The sequence below is a fragment of the Mauremys reevesii genome, linkage group 2, assembly GCF_016161935.1.
Source record: "Mauremys reevesii isolate NIE-2019 linkage group 2, ASM1616193v1, whole genome shotgun sequence".
In the NCBI taxonomy this organism is placed as follows: Eukaryota; Metazoa; Chordata; order Testudines; family Geoemydidae; genus Mauremys; species Mauremys reevesii.
In genome coordinates, this window is record NC_052624.1 from 281273494 (window position 1) to 281294907 (window position 21414).

Below are 21414 nucleotides of genomic sequence, written 5' to 3' on the forward strand. Positions count from 1 at the left end.
CCTAGCACTCTGGCATGGCCATACCAGCCAGCATGTCGTAGGGGTGGAGCCTGGGTCCCCCTCCTCCCCAGCTGTAGGAGCGGTGCAACATAGCTTTATGGTAGCTCCTGTACTGAGAATCTGGGTAGCAGCAACGAGGGGGCATCTTAATGGATCAACATTGTATTTCCCTTCCGTCCCATTGATAGGGGACTGAATTCTAATACCATGGGGTCTTTCTGTATTGGATCCCCAGATCTAATCTAAGTGATAAGGGGAAGCTTCTTGGGCTTATTTCTCTATTACATGTTAATTTTGTAGCTGTTTAGATGAAGGTCGTCTGCATGATTAGCCCTTCTGTGCAGTCCTCTCATTACTTGGAGGACTGGGCTGGAAGGCGCATAGGGTTATTTTGTGGTCTCAGCCTTTGTGGAATGTGTTGTTTCAGCAGTTCTTTTATTTACCTGGAAGCAGGCAATCTGAAATGTATTTATCTTTTTTAATGGCCAACTTTCTCTTAGATACTTTTGAAATAGAAACTGGATTGATTCTGGTTTTCAACAGAGCTTTGTAGGCTGCTGATATCCCTAAAGCACTGCAGAGAGGAGTAAGTTACAGTGGATTCTGATGGAGCGATGCCAATAGATATACAGCAGCTGAAGGCCTGGGTCTCTGATAGCATAGGGATTGGAGCTGCCCAAACCTGAGATGTGGGATTAATTACAGATGTGGGTCTTGGCAGACTTTTGGAAGCTTGTGAGTTGTTCTGTGACACTGGGTTGAATTTGGGTACAATTGAGGGTGAATCTGGGATGACCCTGGTCTGAGTTTGACATGAGCCTAGCCTGAATTTGCAGAGAAGCTGGGTTGCATTTGGGGAGAAAGTTGGATAAGCATGAGCTGAGTTTGGAGAGAACCTAGACTGAAGTCCAGGTGCCAGGGATGGATGTTGTTGTTGTTGTTGTGCCCACAGGCAGCAATCCGGGCTTGGCACCCCATTGTGATAGGTGCGATACACGCATTTAACTAAAGAACAGTCCCTGAGACAGAGTGCTTGCAATCTAAGTGTATGAGGAGAGACAACAGGTGACTACAGCAAGCGGACAAAGGGAGCCAGTGTAGTAGTGAACGGGTTATGAACAGTGTAATAAACAGTCATCCCAGCTCCATAACTGTTGGGGAGCAGTGTATCCTAGTGGTTAGTGCATTAGACAGGGATACAAGAGACCTGGTTCTTTTCCTTGCTCTGCTACTGACTTGGGGCAAGTCATTTCCCCTCTCTGTACCTCAGTTTACTTTGAGACCTATGAAGAAAAGCACTATAAAAGCTAGGGGTAATTGTTTGTGGTCTGGTGGATGGCTTGGTAGTTGTTCCTGGCTTTGACTCAAAACCTGGCTAAGTTTTGCTGAGCGTCTGTTTTGGCATTATGGTTTCAGTTAAATCCTAAACTCACAGTGTCAAACTCGGGGGGGTGTGTGTGAAGGGGGAATGTGAACTATTGCTCAGCATCTCCCCTGCCCTACTGCCAAGCCATCCCCTGTGAGTTCCTCACAGTGCTGTCAGTGACTCCTCTGCAGGCAGATGCTGTGTCACCCCGTCACTCTTCATCTGACGGAAGGGAGCTTTGTGGGATTCATCGCTTCGGCATGAGCAATACTGAGCCAAATTCACTCTCTGGTGTAAGCAGGGATGACCCCACTGAAGCCAACGGCCTGATGCCCACTCACACCCAGGGTTGGATGGGCCAGTTGTCTATCACCTGTTTCATGCAATGTTTCTGGTGTAATTAAGGTGGGTTGCTGTATCTCAGGGGTTCTCAAACTGGGGGTCGGGACCCCTCAAGAACATAACAAAAGAACATAAGAACGGCCGTACTGGGTCAGACCAAAGGTCCATCTAGCTCAGTATCTGTCTACCAACAGTGGCTAATGCCAGATGCCCCAGAGAGAGTGAACCTAACAGGCAATGATCAAGTGATCTCTCTCCTGCCATCCATCTCCATCCTCTGACAAACAGAGGCTAGGGACACCATTCCTTACCCAGCCTGGCTAATAGCCATTTATGGACTTAACCACCATGAATTTATCCAGTTCTCTTTTAAACGCTGTTCTAGTCCTAGCCTTCACAACCTCCTCTGGCAAGGAGTTCCACAGGTTGACTGTGCACTGTGTGAAGAAGAACTTCCTTTTATTTATTTTAAGCCTGCTGCCTATTAATTTCATTTGGTGACCCCTAGTTCTTGTATTAGGGGTCACGAGGTTATTACATGGGGGGGTCGTGAGCTGGCAGCCTCCACCCCAAACCCTGCTTTGCCTCCAATATTTATAATGGTGTTAAACATATAACAAAGTTTTCTTAATTTATAAGGGGGGGTCGCACTCAGAGGCTTGCTATGTGAAAGGGGTCACCAGTAAAAAAGTTTGAGAGCCACTGCTGTATCTCCAGGGTGTTAGGGAGGGATCACGCTCCATTGGAGTTTGAATGGGGGGGGCCTTATCACCAGGAAGGGACGCTCAGCTAGCAATTGGAGCAGCTGCCATGTGCCCAGTCATAAGTCACCACATGGGAGCCTTGTGTACTGAGAGGGGGGGATTCTGACAAGGACACCACCCTCCCGCACCTTGCCTGTTAATTCCCACCTGGAAAGCAACCATCAGAGATGGGTAGAAGATGTGGCTCTGTTCCCAGGAGAGGGGCAGAAATGCACTGAAAGCTGCAGGAGGGGTGAGCAGCGTCACTCTGAGGTGCTGCAGCCCTCCCTGGGAGCCTTCTGAAGCCCCTCAGCATGATCCCTGGGCAGTTGGTATCCTGTAGGCTCGGGGGTTATATGAGCGCGGGGGAGATTGGTGCTGGGAAGTAGCCATTCTGTGTGGCGTTTCCACCTTCGCTGGCCGTGGAAGTTAGTGCTGCTAGAGCAACGTTAGCTCCACTCCACACCTATGGCTGCCTGGGAAGGAAGCTGGTATGGCACAGGCATGGCCACTAGCAGCCTGGCTCTGAAGATAGCCATGTTACCAGTGGGTTACAGAGCAGTGAAGGAGGCGTCGGCCCTGTGTTATTGAAATTTGCTTTTCTCTGGGATCTTTGTGATAGGAGGCCATGGCACAGAAACTAGACAATCAACTTTCCTTCCTTCCTTCCTTCCTTCCTATCTATCTATCTATCTATCTATCTATCTATCTATCTATCTATCTATCTATCTATCTATCTATCTATCTATCTATCTATCCAATACAGCACCCATCTCTGTGGTATCTGAGTTCCAGGAAGAGCTTATGTCTGGGCACTCAATTAAGCTTTCTGAGTCCTCTTGTCTGAGTTCTCTTTTCCCCTCTGTAATGATATCGGTTGGCCCTGAATTAGCAGTATTTTGGCCAGGAGAATAAATCATTCCCCCCCCCCCCCCGCGCCCTCAAATATCTGCTCACTTAAAACAAAATGAATTAGTTTCAGCTGTGCTTGTGCCCTTTAATAATTTTGCTTTCCATGAATAGCCTGGTGGATGAGTTTATTGGCAGAAATGGCAAATTTTGAGCAGAATTGGGGAATCTGAATGGAAAGCAAATGGAAAGCAGATTTCAAACATGCATATCTGAGCCCGCAAACTGATGCTAAGAGTTATGCTCATCCAATCAGGGAGCAGAAATGATATCATGTGTGTTACCTGCCCAGTCAAAATTAGCCGACGGGGTTAACATTTTTAATGTGTGTTGAATACTCATGGTTAGCTACATGGGGCCAGTCTGTGAACCAGGAACAAACTGGCAAATGACGAATAAAGTTAATAAAAAGCAAAAATAGGCTGCATTGTATTTATTAGAGATTACGCTCCCTGCTCTGCTAAGTAAGTTAGCAGTGTCAGCGCTGCTAGTGTAATAGGCTGTAAAGGGAAGACCTTAAAGAGAAGAAATATTAAAGATCCAATGACTTGAAGATGAAGCTAGATTACTTCAGACTGGAAATAAAATTAATTTTTTTTACAGTGAGGTAATTAACCATTGAAACAACTTACCAAGGCTTATGGTGGATTCTCCATCCCTAGCAATTTCTAAATCAAGATTGGATGTTTTTTTCCTACAATAGCTGCTCTAGTTCAAACAGCAGTTGTTTCAGGGAAGCTTTGTGACCTGTGTTATACAGGAGGTCAAGTTAGATGATCACAGTGGTCCCTTGTGACTTTGGAATCGATGAATCTGTAAACCATTGAGGCTGATTCTGATCTGACGTACACTCCCTTTACACCATTAACTGTGGTGGTGTTTACCCCTGTGTTAGTGGATGAGAATCCAGACCAGGGCCTTGTGGTTTGATGGGTAAGTGGAGGTAAATGTTCCCTGGGGAAGGGAGTGCTTTAGCAACGTGACTCCCTGCTTATGTGCCGTGCTGGCAAATTTCTGTGTATCGTACTGACTAAGAGGACAAAGACATGTTTGATCATATGGGCACCTCAGAGGGCTACTAGATGAAGATGTCACTGTCATCATAACGGTACAAAGCACCTGTGAGGCTCAGCAGATCAGATCTGTTCTGTGGCTGAAGATTGCAGGGCAAGGATCAGCCAATGGGGGAGGTGATGTTTCACAGGACTGGTGATGGGATACAGAGTTGTTCTAAGTCACCAGTTCAAACCCAGTTCAGGTCAGAAATCACCAAAAGCCATTACCAGCCACAGCTCTTCACTGAAATTCATGGTCTCTGCCTGGTTCCTAGTAGAGAAGAATCATCGTAGTGACTGGCACTAATTAGCACCCTTTGTTGAAGGGCCACCGATGGGGGCCATGGAGGTCTTACAAGTTGCCAGTGAAGGTCCTGCCAGGTTATGCTGAGTGTCATTTCCAGTGTGGCTTGTGCCATCTGTGTACAAGTGAATAAAGAGAACAGGGTTGGTGCTTTGTATGAACTCAGAATTGTCCTCTCATAAGACACAAGGAACCTCCCCCACCTTGCTCATCTATGCATTGAGCAGGCCCAAGGTCTGGAAGTAGGTGGTGTCAACAGAAATGGTTCAATGCCCTAAAATTACTGCCACGTTGGCTCCTGGCTGGCATCCTCCTAGAGAAGCCAAGGCTTGAACGAGTCATGGACGCTGATCTCCCCGCAGACTGGTCTCTTGGCAAGGTCAGGGCTCGCTTCCAGTGGGGTGAGTGGGGGGAAGCTTGTCCGGCCCATTCTGTGGGGAGAGGCCTCCCCTCCCAAGGGCTGTCAATCTGGTGTCTTTCACCAACGCGACATTTAAAGAGAAAAACAAACAGCGTGTTGTTTTGGAATTATTTGGTGGAGTGCTGTCGGCTGGCGTCCACCCAGGACGCTGCTCAGATCAGGATAAACACAATCTGGATTTCCTTTCCCTTTCCCAGTCTGCCACGGCCTCATTTTGTAACTGGATGGCGGTTGCATGACTGCTTCCAGCAGGGCCCAGTCCTGCCAGGTACTGGGTGCTCCTGCCGTGAAGTTGATGGGAGTTGAGGGTGCAAGATCAGGTCTGTGGGGCTAATATAAGCAGAGGATCAGCAGGATTTGCTTTTCTTGATTATCAGCTGGACAGTGCAGAGAGGAGACATGGCTGGGCCGTCGTGAATAGAAATGGGATCCTTTATTAAGGCTGCTGGTCTCAGATAGGCCCTGTGACCGGCTCCTCTCTCGGAACAGATGCTTCCTACCATCACCACACAGGGACTCCCTATATCCTGCCTGGACTCAGCAGTCATGGAAGAGACTGGAGACGGCACTGATGGATTGTCCTGATCATTATCAGCTTTCCTCTGAGGGAGTAGCTGAGGCTTCAGAATTATTCCCGCCTTCCCCTTTGGAATTTAGACAACATTGGAAGGGAAGGGCTGGCAGGGAGCTACTCTCCTGTTTCAGGCAAGGTGCCAAGATTCAAAAGATAGCTGGGCCTCTCACCTCTCCTCCAGGCCACCTGAGTGCCGTCCACAGTTTAATGTTGTGCAAGGGTGGAGCAGATAATAGGAGCTCTTCGTCCTAAGTAGGGTCCTGTGAAAAATCGTGATTTCAGAGACTGCTTGGAACTTGCGAGATTAGCCCAATCCTTTGATTTTTCCAACAGCAGAAGTAGGCTTTCCCTCGTGCTGCTCTCATGCACGGTGTGACGTTGGCAGCATGACACCAGAGCAGCAGTTTGTGGGGGAGATGACTCGGTGGCCGGTTATATGCAAGGCAGAGTCGCCACTGCTGTCACCTCTTGAAAAACAAGCAGTCACGGCCTCAGCAGGCAGGTGGGAGCAGGCATCCGCGGGTGTCGGTCTCACGCTTGGTGCGGCTCAGGGGTGAAGTCCACCATTTTCAGATTTGATTGCCTGAAGGTGGACCCTTCAAAAGTGGCCATTGAAAGGCTGGCTTAAATGACTTAGCCAAGCAGGTCAATGGAAGAGCAGCCGGATATAGACCCCAGGATTTCTCACCAACAATCGCTTATCCTAACCCAGTGGGTCTCAAACTTCTGTACTCGTGCCCCCTTTCACACAGCAAGCCTCTGAGAGCGACCCCCCCTTATAAATTAAAAACACTTTTTTATATTTAGCACTATTATAATTGCTGGAGATGAAGTGGGATTTAGGGTGGAGGCTGACAGCCTGTGACCCCTCATGTAATAACCTCACAACACCCTGAGGGGTCCTGACCCCCAGTTTGAGAACCACTGTTCTAACCTCTAGACCATTTAGCTGGATAGTGAGAAAACACTCCTAAGAGTCGGTATAGGTCCAGTCCTGCTCCTTTCCAAGTCAGGGGCTGTTCGGAGCAAGTTCAGGCCTTAAGAATGTAGAATAATCTTCAAAGGGAAGTCGTGGGAGCCTCATCCCTTTGGTAATTTGTGAGTGAAGTCAGCTAAGCTCTGGAGGATATGCTGTAGGACAACATCTTGCCTTGGCTAGGGAGAGAGACTAGGTGAGTGAATCAGTCCTTTCGTCCCTTCATTTCTGTGGTTCTCTATTACACTGAAGGAAGCTCTCTTGACTCTGCTTGCTAATAATCCACTGTGTGATCACTCGTCAGCATTGAGAGCACTGTCAGAGCTGTTTACTAAACACAAATTGCCATGTGGTATCTGGGGAGCGAGCTCGATACAGAGTGAAGAATTAGCAATTGTTAATAAATAGTAGCACATTAAGATGTCTCTCTGGGTGATTTTTACTTGCTATAATTATGTGGAATTGCCTGTTAGACTGGCCAAATTGTATAAAAGGGGCCCTAAATTCCAAGAATACGTTTCCAATAAGCTCTTTCTCAGTTTTTAAATAAGATGCTCGTTACCACGTGAAGGAAACAAAAGGATGTAGTGGGTCTTTGAATCTGTCTGGCTGAAGGGATATAAGCGGAGCTGAGGAAGGCCCTGGTCTGATGAAGAGAGGTGAGAGAGAGAGAGAGAGGCGGGAAAGAAATGAAGAACTTAACTTACCGCTTCTCATGCGGAGATCCCAAAGCGCATCACAAAGAATGGGCAGTTTGGGGTCCCTGTGCCCACTATGGGGCCCAAACCCTTCCCCGTGAGGGGTGTTGCTTAGAAAACTCTCCTTCGGGCGGGGGGAGGGATAGCTCAGTGGTTTGAGCACTGGCCTGCTAAACCCAGGGTTGTGAGTTCAATCTTTGAGGGGGCTACTTAGGGATCTGGGGCAAAAATTGGTCCTGCTAGTGAAGGCAGGGGGCTGGACTAGATGACCTTTCAAGGTCCCTTCCAGTTCTAGGAGATTGGTATATCTCCAATTATTAAAAAAAAAAATTAATTAAAAAACTGCAGAGTTCACACTTCTCCCCCCCCCCCCGGCGGTCTATAGCACCCTGACAATGCTGGCCCTTAAGAGTCTAACCCAACACTCTCCCTTTGTTTTGATTGTAGCCTCTACCTGCTCTCACTGAAGTCAGTGGCAAAACTCCTGCTGACTTCAGTGACGGGGGACTGCCCCTTGCTCAGGTCCTCCCCCCGCCGACCCCTCCGATCTGTGTGTGTGTTAGCGTGTGCCTGGGCTTTCTCTCCTGCAGCAGAGCAGGTTGCAGTGTATGTTGGGCAACAGCAAGACCACAATATTAATACATGCCAGGAGTTACTCTTCCAAGAGGCGAAAGCCGAGCCTTCCCATCGGAAGGGCCATCTCTGTCTGGGGTGTCACCACTGGCCCTAGCTACTGGCACAATGAATTGTGACAGGACGACTGGGCATCGGTGTGAATTACATTGAACACTGAGTGATGCTCAGAAAAGTGACTGGGTAAGAACAGCGCCTGCTTATCCAACCGCTCTGCTCCCTGGGCGCGTGTGAGACCCATCTCCTCACTCTGCTGGCAAGCCTCAGTGTTCATCCCCCATTAGCGCGGCACAGCCCTTGGAGCTGCAGTGGAATTGCTGGCTAAGGTGCTGTCACAGGGCGCCTGTGCTCTGCTCTGGAAGTGCAAAGGGGCCTTAAAGTGAGTGTAAATCATTCCAGCAGCATAACTAGGGCCATAAATTCATTGGGACTAGCTATTCTGTGTTTGTACAGCACCTAGCACAGTGTGGACTCGGTCCACGGCTGGGACTGCTGGGAACCACTGCAATGCACAAAACAATAATAATTAATAAAAGGATTTTATGATTCTATGATTCTAAGGAGATGTAAAATGAGAGGAAATTATACTGACACCCATTTTTAAGTCACCTTTACACTGTCAGGATGGCATGAAGAGGCCTTAGCATAAATGAGAATTAGATTCAGGATCTTTATACTGGTAGACCTGAGTGAATGCTGCCAAAATCTATTTGAGGATAGTCAGCCAGATGGAAACAGCACATTCCGTTCATTGGCATTCTACTCATTTTGATCATTTTCTGCAAACATTTGTGCACATTTTGTCTGGTTGGTTGGTTGGTTCATGAAAATGTTTGCTCTTCTGAGTACTGGTGCAAATATACGTTTGTGCAAAGTGTGCACTGGAAACATATTTATGGCCATCTTAAAAACTCTTTGGTGGCCAGCCAGGGAACAGAAACAATACCATGTGACTTAGGCGACCACTGCAAGCCACGAATGCTGACCAGTTGAAGGCATAGTAGCAAATGGTTGATGAACAATCCCTGGGGTGAAATATTTTCACCTGAGGCTTGATCAGAAGCCCATTCAGGTTAATGGAAAGATTCTTATTGATTTCAAATGAGTATTGGATCAGACCCATCAAATATCCATGAGACCATTTTGAATTACAAACATTTTTTTTTAAAATCAAAAGTGTGTTTGCAAATAATCTGGGAGCAGAAGAAACAGTCAAATGCCTGAGTTACATTATTAGGGTGATTATGTCAAATACAGAGTTTGCTCAGCCCTGATCACCACTGAGGAAGTGAGAGGCAGAAAGAACAACATGTGCAGCATTGAGAAATATCATCCTTTGACTTAGTTCTAAATGGAGCTAACTTGGTGCAGGGGCACGAGCAGGGAAGTGGAGCAAGGATAATGCTGCTGCTTTAACAGAGTCACATTTCACAGTTACTGGCAAAGAAGAGACGGAAGGGAGGAAAGGTGGAGCGAGAAAGTGAACGGAGAGGAGGGCTGAAGAGAGGAAAATAAGAGAGGAGGGCTGAGGTCAGAAAGAAAAATAAAACAGGATCTGGAAAGAGGGCTGTGAAATAGAGGGCAAAGGGGGCCAAACGGGGGAGGAAAGAAAGAAACCAGAGAGAAGTGGCTAGGAGAGGAAGACGGAAAAGAGAAAACGGGATGGTAATGAGGAGAGGCAGAAAGCAAAGAAGGAAAAAAGATGTCTAAGAGAAAAGAAAGAGCATCCGTCTTCCCTGCCAGGCAGACAGATTAGGTAGCAGGGAGAGCAAACAGCCTCAGGCAGGAGCATTCATTATTCCACCCTAGTTGATATCGCTGATTGCAAATCCTTCCATTCCTTGTCCTTGCTCTGTGACGGAATTGTGGGAATTGGAGATGAGACTGACCTATTGTTCCCTTTTGATACGGCAAGAGTGGCCCCTCTCCTTTGGTCACTGGGGCATTGACCCTTCTGGATGTCAGGGCACCAAATGGGGCTTCCACGTGGCACGCCGCAGGGTGGGTGGGGATGGGACAGAATGTCTGCAGTTTTAGATGATCTCCTCCAGAGCCTGGTGGCTCTCAAAGTGATGGAGACCCAGTGTCCCTGGACTGCGCATCTGGAAGTGGGTCCTTTGCTTCCCAGTTGTAGTGCTTGCCTTATCAGTCTCCAGATGAGCATCTCCCCGGTGCGGGCCGACCTGTCTCTTTGGTTTATTATGATGGAGCACCTTCTTGTCATTACTTCTTTATTTTATTAATAATCAAACCCTTTTTTCCCCTTCCTCTGAGGAAATTGTCCTGGCGAGGCTGAGATCCTACATCAGCTGGATGCTGTCTGACAGGGGCTTTAATTAGTTAGAGGAAATAAAACAAAGGCTGCCTCTCTTGCTAAAGAGAAAAAGGGAAAGGAAAAAAAAAATCAACCTCGTAAACAAAATAAAAACAGAATCCTGAGCTGACTGGGACTGACCCTGTGAGACTTCCCATTCCTAGGGACGTCACTTGGGCCCAGATCCTCGGAAGTACTGATACATTTCGCTGGGAGTTAGGTGCATAAATTCCTTTCAGGATCTGGGCCTTAATATTACCATTGAAGTCAGTGGGACTTCCAGGATCAGGCCCTTCATTCCGAACCATCTTCCCAAATTCTGCAAACATTCTGCAAGCAGCACTGGGTTCAATCGCTTCAGGGTTGGGTAAACCTTTGCTCCTCCCTAGGGAGAGAGAATGAGTAGTATGCTATTTCCTCAGTTGGGGTCTTTCAGCTCAGTCCTCGCAGATGAGGTCCTGACCAAGGATATCCTATCTTCATATTTGTTCCATTCCTCTTTTATGATTTTATTCCACAGTGGAAGGGAAATTTACCTTTAAAAGATTTTTTTATATTTCTCCATAATATTTATTCCTTAATATTTGAAATATTCTGGTACTCATTTAAATGTTATATATTTGGACCCTTTTTGGGAATATCAATTTCTAAAATTTCAGATTTCTTGTAATTTGTTTTGAAGTAGAATAGCTTTCCCTAATTTGGCTTATTATTATTACACATCACAATTAAAAGATGTGATAGATTCATAGATCCCAAGGCCAGAAGGGACCATTGTGATCATCTGGTCTGACCTGATGCATAACACAGGCCATAAAACTCCTCCAGCACAATTCCTAGAGCAGGTCTTTTAGGAAAACATCCAATCTTGATTTAAAATTTGTCATTGATGATGAATCTACCACCACCCTTGGTAAGTTGTTGCAATGGCTAATTATTCTCACAGTTAAAATTTTACACCTTATTTCCAGTCTGAAATTGTCTAGCTTCAACTTCCAGCCATTGGATGGTGCTAGACATTTCTCTGCTAGACTGAAGAGTTCATTATCAAATATCTGCTCCCCATAAAGGTATTTATGGATGGTAATTGGAGTCACCTCTTAACCTTCTGTTTGTTAAGATAAATAGATTGAGCTCTCTGAGTCTATCACTATAAGGTGGGTTTTCTAATCCTTTAATCCTTTAACCCTTTCCAATTTATCAACATCTTTCTTGAGTTGTGGGCACCAGAACTGGACATAGTATTCCAGCAGTGTTTGTACCAGTGCCAAATACAGAGAACATAAGAACAGCTATACTGGGTCCATCTAGCCCAGTATCCTGTCCTCTGACAGTGGCCAATGCCAGGTGCTTCAGAGAGAATAAACAAAACAGGTAATCACCAAGTGATCCATCCTCTGTCATCCATTCCCAGCTTCTACAAACTAGGGATACTTCAGAGTATGGTTTTGCATCCCTGCCCATCCCGGCTAATAGCTATTTATGGACCTATCCTCCATGAACTTAACTAGTGCTTTTTTTGAATCCCTGTTATAGTCTTGGCCTTCACGACATCCTCTGGCAAAGAGTTCCACATGTTGACTGTACACTGTGTGAAGAAATACTTCCTTTTGTTTGTTTTAAACCTGCTGCCTATTAAAATAACCTCTTTACTCCTACTCAAAAGCCCCCTCTTTATGCATACCGGGATCACATTAGCCCTTTTGGTCACAGTGTCACACTGGAAGTTCATGTTTTATCTACCATGACCCCCAAGTCTTTTTCAGAGTCACTGCTTCCTAGAATTGAGTCCTCCAGTTATAGCCTACCTTCTTTGTCCCTATTGTATACGTTTACAGTTAGCTGTATTAAAACACATATTATTTGCTTGTGTCAGTTTACCAAGCAATCTAAATTGCTCTGAATCAGTGACCTGTCCATTTCATTTTTACCACTCCCTCAATTTGTGTGTCATCTGCAAAGTTTATGAGTGATGATTTATGTTTTTTTTCCAGGTCTCTGATCAAATGGGTTAACAAAAGACCATGCAAACACTGGGCAAACTTCAAACAAGACTGGAGCCCAAGTATGACTATTTATAGTAATAGGTGGGTTAGAAAGAAATTTAGGTAAAAAAAATAAAAAAGAATCGCCCATTCATCCAGACCATCTTCCCAGCTTTAGCCAATTTTTTTACATTCCTGTCATCGAGACCCTCTCCCTTAGCGACTTTCATTAATAATGAGGTATGGATCCCTAGGAAATATCAAATTGACTATTCCTTGTGGACAAGAACTGAGATTACTTAACTTCAACAGCTGTTCTTGGGTCCTGATTTAAAATCATACCCAAAACTATGTAATAATGTAAATAATGTAAAGATACTGTAATTTCAGTATGTAAGTATCAAACATTTTATTGTGAAATCTGGATCCAAGATGGCTCTAACTAGACCTTTAATCATGTTTGAGGAGTTGACCCAGGAGCAAGCTGGAATAAAAAGTTTAATTTCTAAGATACATACAGGTTTTACTGAAAGAGATGTTGATAAGAAAACAACCCAGATGAAAAGATAGAAGAGAGATTTGGATGAAGAAATTCATCTGGATAAGTGGGTCTTTATGTGGGAGATCTACATCTTCAATTTGTATAGCTAATGATGATTTTTTTTATTAATTATTATCTAGATGGCATTTGACTCCAGTTAAAAACCATCATATTTTTGCTAGTAGGAAGCACTTCACTGGAGTGGTTGCAGGGCAAGGGGAACATACTTGCATGTGAGGTGTGTCCAGGAAGTAGACAGTTTGGAGAGTAAATTATTAAAGGGTTTCATCTTACTGCAAAATGCTGGCATCCTAAAGAGCCTTTTCCTGATTATATAATGCTTCAGTAAAATATCTATATTTTAAACAGAATGACAAATTACTTTCTTTTTCATTATCAGAAGGGTATCCGTGTCAGTCTGTATCCACAAAAAAACGACGAGGAGTCTGGTGGCACCTTAAAGACTAACAGATTTATTTGGGCATAAGCTTTTGTGGGTAAAAAACCACTTCTTCACTTTATTGTTATCAGCAAGACTTTGTATTGCACGTTATTGGAAAAGTGTGACTTCTCCTATGGAATTGTGGTATAGGAAAATAAGGACTGTCCTAGTAATGGAAAAACTTTGACACCAAGTACGTACATAAGAGAAACACCAGAAAGAGGATTGGTGTTTAGAAATTTGCTCACCGTACTCAGAGAAGGAGGGCTTCCGCTGTCATCAAGCCAGAATTTTTAGCTAGGTTCTTTGATTATTAACCTGATCCTGAATAAGTAATAAGCAATGTACAACGTAGTAAGTTAACCTTCTATTTTAACTTTGCCTGAATAAAAAGTGGGGTTTTTTTGTTTTTGTTTTTAAATGAGGGGAAGGGTCCTGCTGGCAGGGTGTGGAAACAAGCCAACCCCTGGCACTTTTTTTTTTTTTGTAGTAGTAGATGTTCACCACAGTGTCCTTGGCCAAAATTTCTCCTCATCCTATTCCCTTCCACCCTAGTGGTGGCTGCTTTTCTGTGGGGCTGGGGTTGGGTACAATAGCTGAAAAGTGCTTTGGGATCCTTTGGATGAAAGAAATGAAATCATTCATCTAGTGCTACGACAGTCCCCTCGGATTATGGAACTCATTCCACAGGGAGAGACGCAGTATGAAAATGTGGATGGGTGGCTGAAGGTTTTAGGACGTGAAATTAGAAGAGATTTGTCACGTGGATAGGGGATTTGTCAGTTTCGGGGGTAAGGATTTGTCGTTTATACATGAAGATTTGTTAGTGTTGGAATGAAGTTTTGGCAGAGTTTTGGTTTGGCAAGGGAGGACATTAGGGATACAGCTGGGAGGTGTAATTTCCAGCTTGGGTAGATGAACGTGTGCTGGTTTTGATTGAAATAGTGCTCTAAAAATATCAGTGTAGCTGTGATGGCACCTGAGTATGTACCTATTTGTGGCATGGTAGTTAGATCAAAGCTAGTGCGTGTACACGTGTACATCTCCCCGAGCTAGAAATCACACATTCAGCTTCAGTGTAGACGTACCCCTAGGAAGGGGTTTCTTTGGTTTGAAGCTCCTGTCCTCGCCTGAAGTGTACAACTTTGTCGTACTGCAAGCCCAGGTTTTACGGACATGGAAGATACATGTCAGAACTGGGACTGGCTGATGGAAATCAGGACACAGATTCAGCTCTTAGACCTAATTCCCTCTAAGCCATGCAAGGATGCAGGCCAGCCTGCCAAGCTGTCACTTCCCCACAAGGGCCAGTAAGGCAAGTATGAGTTCACCTTGAGGGAATGTCCCAGTTTACAAAGGTTTGAACATGTGTGAATTACCTTCAGTCTGGTTCTCTCACTGAAGAATCCAGGATCATAAGCAAACACTCTCCCTATCCTAATGTAAAATACAAACATTGCATTAGTTCACTGCCAGCTCTGAGGCGTATTCGGGGCGGGGGAGAGGGGGGAGAGGGAGGGTTGTTTTTAGTACAACTCCTAGACTTGTCTTTTCTCCTGGCCACATGAAGATTCACTTAAATGAGACTGGTTAAATACCATGTGGCACTTGCTGCGAATCCCTGGCCATCATTACTCTGTTTGTGAAGCAGCCCGGGGGTGTCGCTGTGTCAGGGAATGTTGCAGGGGGTGGCAAGACAGCAGTCCAGGAGGACATTTATCTAAGGTAACGATATGGTGCCTGTTACCTCCTCACACTCTTTCATGTGCTGATCCTCGCAGCGTTCCAGAGCAGGGCTGGAACAGTGTTTTACAGATGAGGAAGTGAGGCACAGAGAGACCAAGTTATTTACCCAAGGAGACACAGAAGGTCTGTGGCAGACCAGTGAATTGAACGCTGCTTTTGCGAGGCACAAGGCAATGGCCTAACCATTGGACCACCCTTCCTCTCTGGAAAGAAGGCTTCACATTGTTATCAAAAGAAGTGCCCTTCCCAGATTTGTTTTTGTGGGGAGTGGTATACAAAGCTTCAGCGCTGATGGGTGTAAACACTCAGGAAGGGAGCAGAATTATCCAGGATGGCCCCAGGGAGTGCAATGGTTTGAGCTAAATCCCCGTTGAAGTTAATGGGGAGATTCATCCTTCTTTCAGTGGGCTTTGGATCAGTCCCTAACAGCAGCAGAAATAATGGGATGAAACTGAGCAAAAGCAAGGTTGAAGGCCAATAAATATTTCCCGATGGTGAGATCTGTCAGACTGCAGCAGGGTCTCCCAAGGAGGAGCAGTGGGAGCCCCATCACTCAAGTCATTTCTAAATAGAAATGGCGAAGCCCTGGAGCAGATACCATTCTGCCACAGTTGTGAGTGACAGTGGTACTTGAGTTAGGAGATTCCTGGACTACACTGAAAAGAGCTGGAGCTTGGTTTAGGGTGGTGAAGAACTGGAATGGGTTGCCTTGGGAGGTGGTGGAATCTCCTTCCTTAGAGGTTTTTAAGGTCAGGCTTGACAAAGCCCTGGCTGGGATGATTTAGTTGGGTTTGGTCCTGCTTTGAGCAGGGAGTTGGACAAGATACCTCCTGAGGTCCCTTCCCACCCTGAGATTCTAGGATTCTATGATTGATTCACTTTCCAGGCCATCTCCCACTTATGTTTTCAAACAAGCACCTTTGTGCTGTCTCCCAGGCTGCCCCTCACGCTTGGGAGGAGCTCCCTGTAGACATCTGCAAAGCCAACTCATTGTCCTCCTCAAAACTCTCCTTTGCCGTGAAGCACAGTCAGGCTGCTGGTGTGCTGAGACCACTGCCTATCATTCTAACTCATATTATCTCCTTGGTTATACTGCCCCATCTCTATCTTTCTGGGGTCTCTTGCCTTATACTCAGGGCACATTTACACTTACAGCTGCACTTAGAGTGCAGACACTGCATGCCCAGCTAGTACAGGTATCAATAGCGGTGTAGACACTGGGCATGGCTTTGGCGAATAAAGTAGAATAGAGTTACTTCCACGCCTAAGCCCCCAGGGTTTATACCATACATGGCTTGCTAGATACCCAAGCCGTGCCACTTCTACACTGCTAGTTTTAGCAGTTGCATCCCACTGTCTGGCCGCTACCGGAGCCTTTCCTCACTACTAGGGAAGACTCCGGCAGTGGGGAAGGGCACTGGGCCAGATACTTTCCCTGCTGTCTCCCCCCTGTCAGTCTTTTCCTGCTGCATCCCCAGTGCCAGAGCCTTTCTCTGCGCATGTAGATACACACTGCAGTGACAAGCGAGGACGCAGACTGCCTTTCACTGTGGTGTGTAGCTCCATGTATAGTGCCTGCACTCTGCGTGCTGCTCTGAGTGTAGACGTAGCCTTAGATTGTCAGAGATCATCTTTGTTGTTGCTGTTCTTGTTCTGTGCTTGTACAGTGCCTAGCACAATGAGGCCCGGGTCCCTGGTTGGGGCTCCTCGGTGCTTTGGTAGTAACAAACGATTAATAATAATGAGCTGGAAGCAGGGTATTCTTCATGAGGCCCTTAGACTCTGGAATTCACTACCCCACATGGTGGTCATCCAGAGATTGATTTGTTAACCTTAGAGCATGTGGCAAAGCCCGTCTCTTCTTACAGGCATTTCAGGAAGAAGGGAGGTCTAGCTGGTGGGTGGTTGATGTAGACGTCACGTTGGTTGGAACCATAGGAGGGGTTTGATTTTTAGTTTTTTTTGGAGGTTTCTTTTCACTGCAGTGTGATTACTGGTAATTGGGTACTTGTTTAGTTGGGACACTGAGCTATTGCATTGCTGATTTTGATACTTGTGAGAGTATCATTATGTGTGTTTGATGAGTAAGAGGTGACTAGAGCTAGGGGCTAGGGGCTGGAGAGATCTAAATTATGAAAGAAACAGCTGTTAAAACAAACTGCAGTGTATAATGATGGGTGAATTTCTCAAAGGGCCTCATCTGAAGCCTGTTGAAGTTAATGGAAAGGCTCCCATTGACTGCAATGGCTTTTGGAACAGATCCCAGATCCAGAATCTCATTTAGGTTGAGCATCCAAAGGTTTGGACACTTCTCTAAAAGTTTATCCCAAACTCTTTGGGCTGGAAATCCTGCAAGATTTCCCCTGGGGTCTCTAGTATGTCCTGGTGGGGTTCAATTTATAAACACTTTAAGAAGGGTCTTGCTCTTCATTAATGCCTCTAATTAGAGCCAAAATGTGCTCTTGGCCCACAGCAAACAAACGAAACAAGCAAAAAACCATCACCCAGCTTTTTCAAACTGCAAGGATGGTTCAGAGCAGGTGCAGTTCACCTCTGGGCAAAGGTTCAGCTCAGTTCTCATTTGGTCCAATCTGGTTTGCTTGTCTCTAGTTAGCAGAGTGAATTGCAGAGTTAACTGCATGCGGACTACTTGTCTGTGAGGGCTGCCTGTTCCTGTCCCAGATCCATGCAGAGCCCAGTGCTGGGGGATGTTTATGTCAGAAACCACCTCATTTCAACAGCTGTAGCAATAAACATGGATACTGGAAAACCTAATAACGTCCTTGTTCCTGGCCTCACACCCCCACAAGCTGCCTCAATTAGTTCAATCACAAGAGATCATTCTCCTCTGTCATCAGCATTGTGGATTTCTGCTAGCTGTTCTGTATTCATTCTAAGCAGGGAGCATTGAAATGGATAGCATGGAGCATGGTGGATAAAGAACATGCAACAGAGAAATACACAGTGTAGTCTGGAGAAGGGAAAGTTTTGCCATCCATGATCTAGAGAACCAGATTAGGAGAAGCCACTGTGGAGCACTTGACACTTCAAGAGCACATGGCTGACAGGAGTGGTGGGTTCACACATCAAGGGAGAGATATTCCTCTCTCCCATCCCCAGTCATGTCTTCTCCAGCTATGCTAAAGGCTGGTGAGGTCTAATGCATAGGATGAACTATCTACACAGGTTCTCCCTCCCACAGGTTCTCCCTCCCTCCACCACCAAACCTTTAAAAAACTGCCTTGACGTGTGTTTACCCTCAAAGTCCCCGCTCATGGGCAGTGTCTGGGAACCAGTGAGGCCACTTGCTATTTGACCCAATAAAGGTCTCAAGCAAAAACACGTCAATGTTTAATAGACCTCCACACCTCCTTCTGCATGAATAACAAGCCAAATTCATCCCTGGTCTACCTCCCATGCATTCAGTGCTGTTACACCTGCAATGAGTTTGGCCTCCTGGAGTTTAAGAGAATCCTTCAATGCCACCGCCCAGTTTTGACCAGCCAAGTGGTAGATCCACCAAATGGACTTGGTCACACAGGAGACCAGTTCATACCATTCTTATCCCTGTCTTGGATGAATTACTAATTACTAGACTCCTCCCTTTCCTTTTGTGAGTGAAATTAATTTTGTCCCCCCTCCCCACTGTGTGGCAGGAGAAGAGTTACAGCTGAACTGAAAAATTAGAAGAGCAAATTCTTTTCTTCAAGGATGAGACCATGGCACCTCCCAGGCTGAACATCCAGGAATCAAAACAATATGAGAACCAAAGCATAAGCGTGAAAGGAATTTTGGGGCAAATGGAGGAACTCAGGAGGAGGGAGTCACCATAATATGATCATCTTCCCCTGCTGTGGTCTCAGATGCCAGCTTAGGATTTGTGTGTTGGCTGTGAAATGGGTAGCTAGTTAACTCCTTTCTTTTCCCAGGTGAGGGGCCAGGAGGGAGGTGAAGGAGCAGGGGCGGGAGGGATCCTGTAATTTGGCTGAATTCCCTCCAAGTGGACCGGCTTGCTGTGCATAGGAAGAGACGTGGAGTGCAGCTGAGGAAGGGTGGTGAAACATTGACCATTCCAGCCGGATGTTATCACCGAGTTTATTTATTTATTTTCCTCTTCGCTTGTTTTGTCTCCTTGCCTGCCAGATGGTGCTTTCTAATTGGTGGAAGATTTTCACCCTCTTCTCATCCTCGCAGCTCCCAGAAGAGCTGTTATGAAACCGAGCTGGTAGCACTTGCTGAGCGTCCTTTTTGTCTCTTGTTAAAGACGAAGGGCCCAATTCTCCTCTCTCAGAACATGGAAAAGTGCTGGTCTCCATTTTACACCAGTATAAGTGAGAATAGAATCAGGCATCTTGTTATGAAAAGCTGCTGGTACTTTGCTGAGCGTCCTTTTTGTCTCTTGTTTTCTCTTTTTCAGAACATGGAAAAAGTGCTGGTCCCGTCTGTCACATTAATCGTAGGCTGTGGAGTATCTTCACTGACGCTTTTGCTCTTGATTATCATTTACGTCTCCGTCTGGAGGTACAGATTTCTTTCTCCACTTTTCTCACTGGGCACAGCAGCTGTCATTTGGTCTGGGTGGATTCTGGAGGTTCTGCCCTCCTGTTGTGGATGTTTGGGTATCGGAGGCAGAACCATTTTCTGATGAGCAGGTGCTGAAGGAAGTGGTGTTGGTGGCTTAGTAGGTGGCATTCTCTTCTCTGGCACATAACCCAGTATGTTGCTGGCTGGAGAGGCAATGGAGCTAATGCCCTGAACACTTGAGTCATAGACGTTAACATTTTCAAAAGTGACTTGCTGTTTTGGGTACCTTGGTTCTTGGGTGTCCACCTTGAGACACTTTAAGAGGCCTGATTTTCGAAGGGCGGTTGCTCAGCACTTTCTAAAAACCAGGACTCTTTAAGGTGTCTCAATCTGGAGATGGGCAAAATCGAAGCACCCAAAATCACTAGTCACTTTTGAAAATGTAGATCCTAATGATCCCACAGCAATTTTCATAAACTTAAGGGTATTAAAACTGAGTGTCCTGGCCTAATCCCAATTTATATAGCTACAGTCTGTCTGCCTAAATTCCCCCTTCAGTTTCAAATATGGGATTCTTCTTCACTTTGTGTTGAATAGGGTTACTGTTCACTGTTAAACAGCTGCTGTGTATCACCCCAGAAGTAGCTGCATTTTTGTGGTGGCTGTGACTCCTTAGTTTGATTCATCCAAGGCCTGCACTGGCATAAAGTCTCCAGAGGAAAGACCCCACCCAAAGCCCAGGTCATAAGGTGCATGTAACTCTGTAGATTTTAAGGCCAGAAGGGACTTAGTCTGACCTCCTGCATAGCACAGGCCATTGAACCTCACCCAGGGATTGCTGCATTGCGCCCAACAACTTGTGCTTGAGCTAGAGTATATATTTCAGAAAGTCCTTGCTATAAAGACTCCAAATTACAGAGAATGCACCACATTGCTTGGTAAACTGTCCCAATTGTCAGCTACTCTCACTGTTAATAATGTACACCTTATTTCCAGCCTGAATATTTTAGCTTCCGATTCCACCCGCTGGGTCTTGGTATGCCTATGCCTGGGGAGTGAGTCGAGGTGAGTTTGAGGTGAATGTTGGGGCTAGTTTGTAGCAAGATTGGGCCTCAGTTTTATACTTAACCAGAGGCTGAATTTCCAAGCAAGCCAGCTAGAGCAGGAGTTTCCAAGTGAGCCTGCGATTCAAGCTTGTCTAGGTTAAGAAGCCCTCTATGATCAGAAAGTTTCGCCCTATACTTACAGACTGCGATCAGATTGCCTCTTAAAGTCTGATAAGCTAAATGAATTGTGAGGTTCTTTAATCGCTCACCGTAAGGCAGGTTTCCAGATCTCGAATCCCACCTCTGAACCTGCCCCATTGTTTCAACATCCTTTTTAACATGCGGACACCAGAACGGGACACACTTGCAGTAGCAATCTCCCCCGTGTTATATGCAGAGGTAAATATCCCCTGCTCAACATTCCTCTGTTTATTACAAATCCCAGGATCAGGTCAGCCCTTTTAGCCACGTTATCTCATACAGACAATGGGGAGTGCTCAGAAGTGGGTCCAGCTGCATTATTCCTATGTCATTACCATCCAAGTCCAGGAACTCCGCAAACCTGGCCTTTTGCCAATGCGTGGGAAAGTAGCTTCTTGTTACAACAACGTTTCTACCCACATGGTGTTCTGTGGAGAGCACTTACTGGAATTCAGCTGCTTTGTGGCGATTTAGCTGAGAATTTCCCATGCAGACTTTTGGACAAAGGCAGTTGGAGCATGTGTGTGTGTAGGCTCAGCTTGAAAACCAACCTGTTCTCATGAATAGATTCACCAAGGCTGATAATTTGGAAAC

At 45.8% G+C, this 21414-nt stretch overlaps 1 protein-coding gene across 1 annotated transcript in view; it reads left to right on the plus strand.

Moving 5' to 3' along the window:
- Nucleotides 1-21414, plus strand: part of ADGRB1 (adhesion G protein-coupled receptor B1) — a 349272-nt gene that overhangs the window by 247851 nt on the left and 80007 nt on the right. Inside the window, exons 19-20 of the mRNA XM_039525203.1 lie at nucleotides 19467-19570; nucleotides 20570-20638. Coding sequence (XP_039381137.1) covers nucleotides 19467-19570; nucleotides 20570-20638 — 173 coding nt within the window. The remainder of the gene's footprint in view (nucleotides 1-19466; nucleotides 19571-20569; nucleotides 20639-21414) is intronic.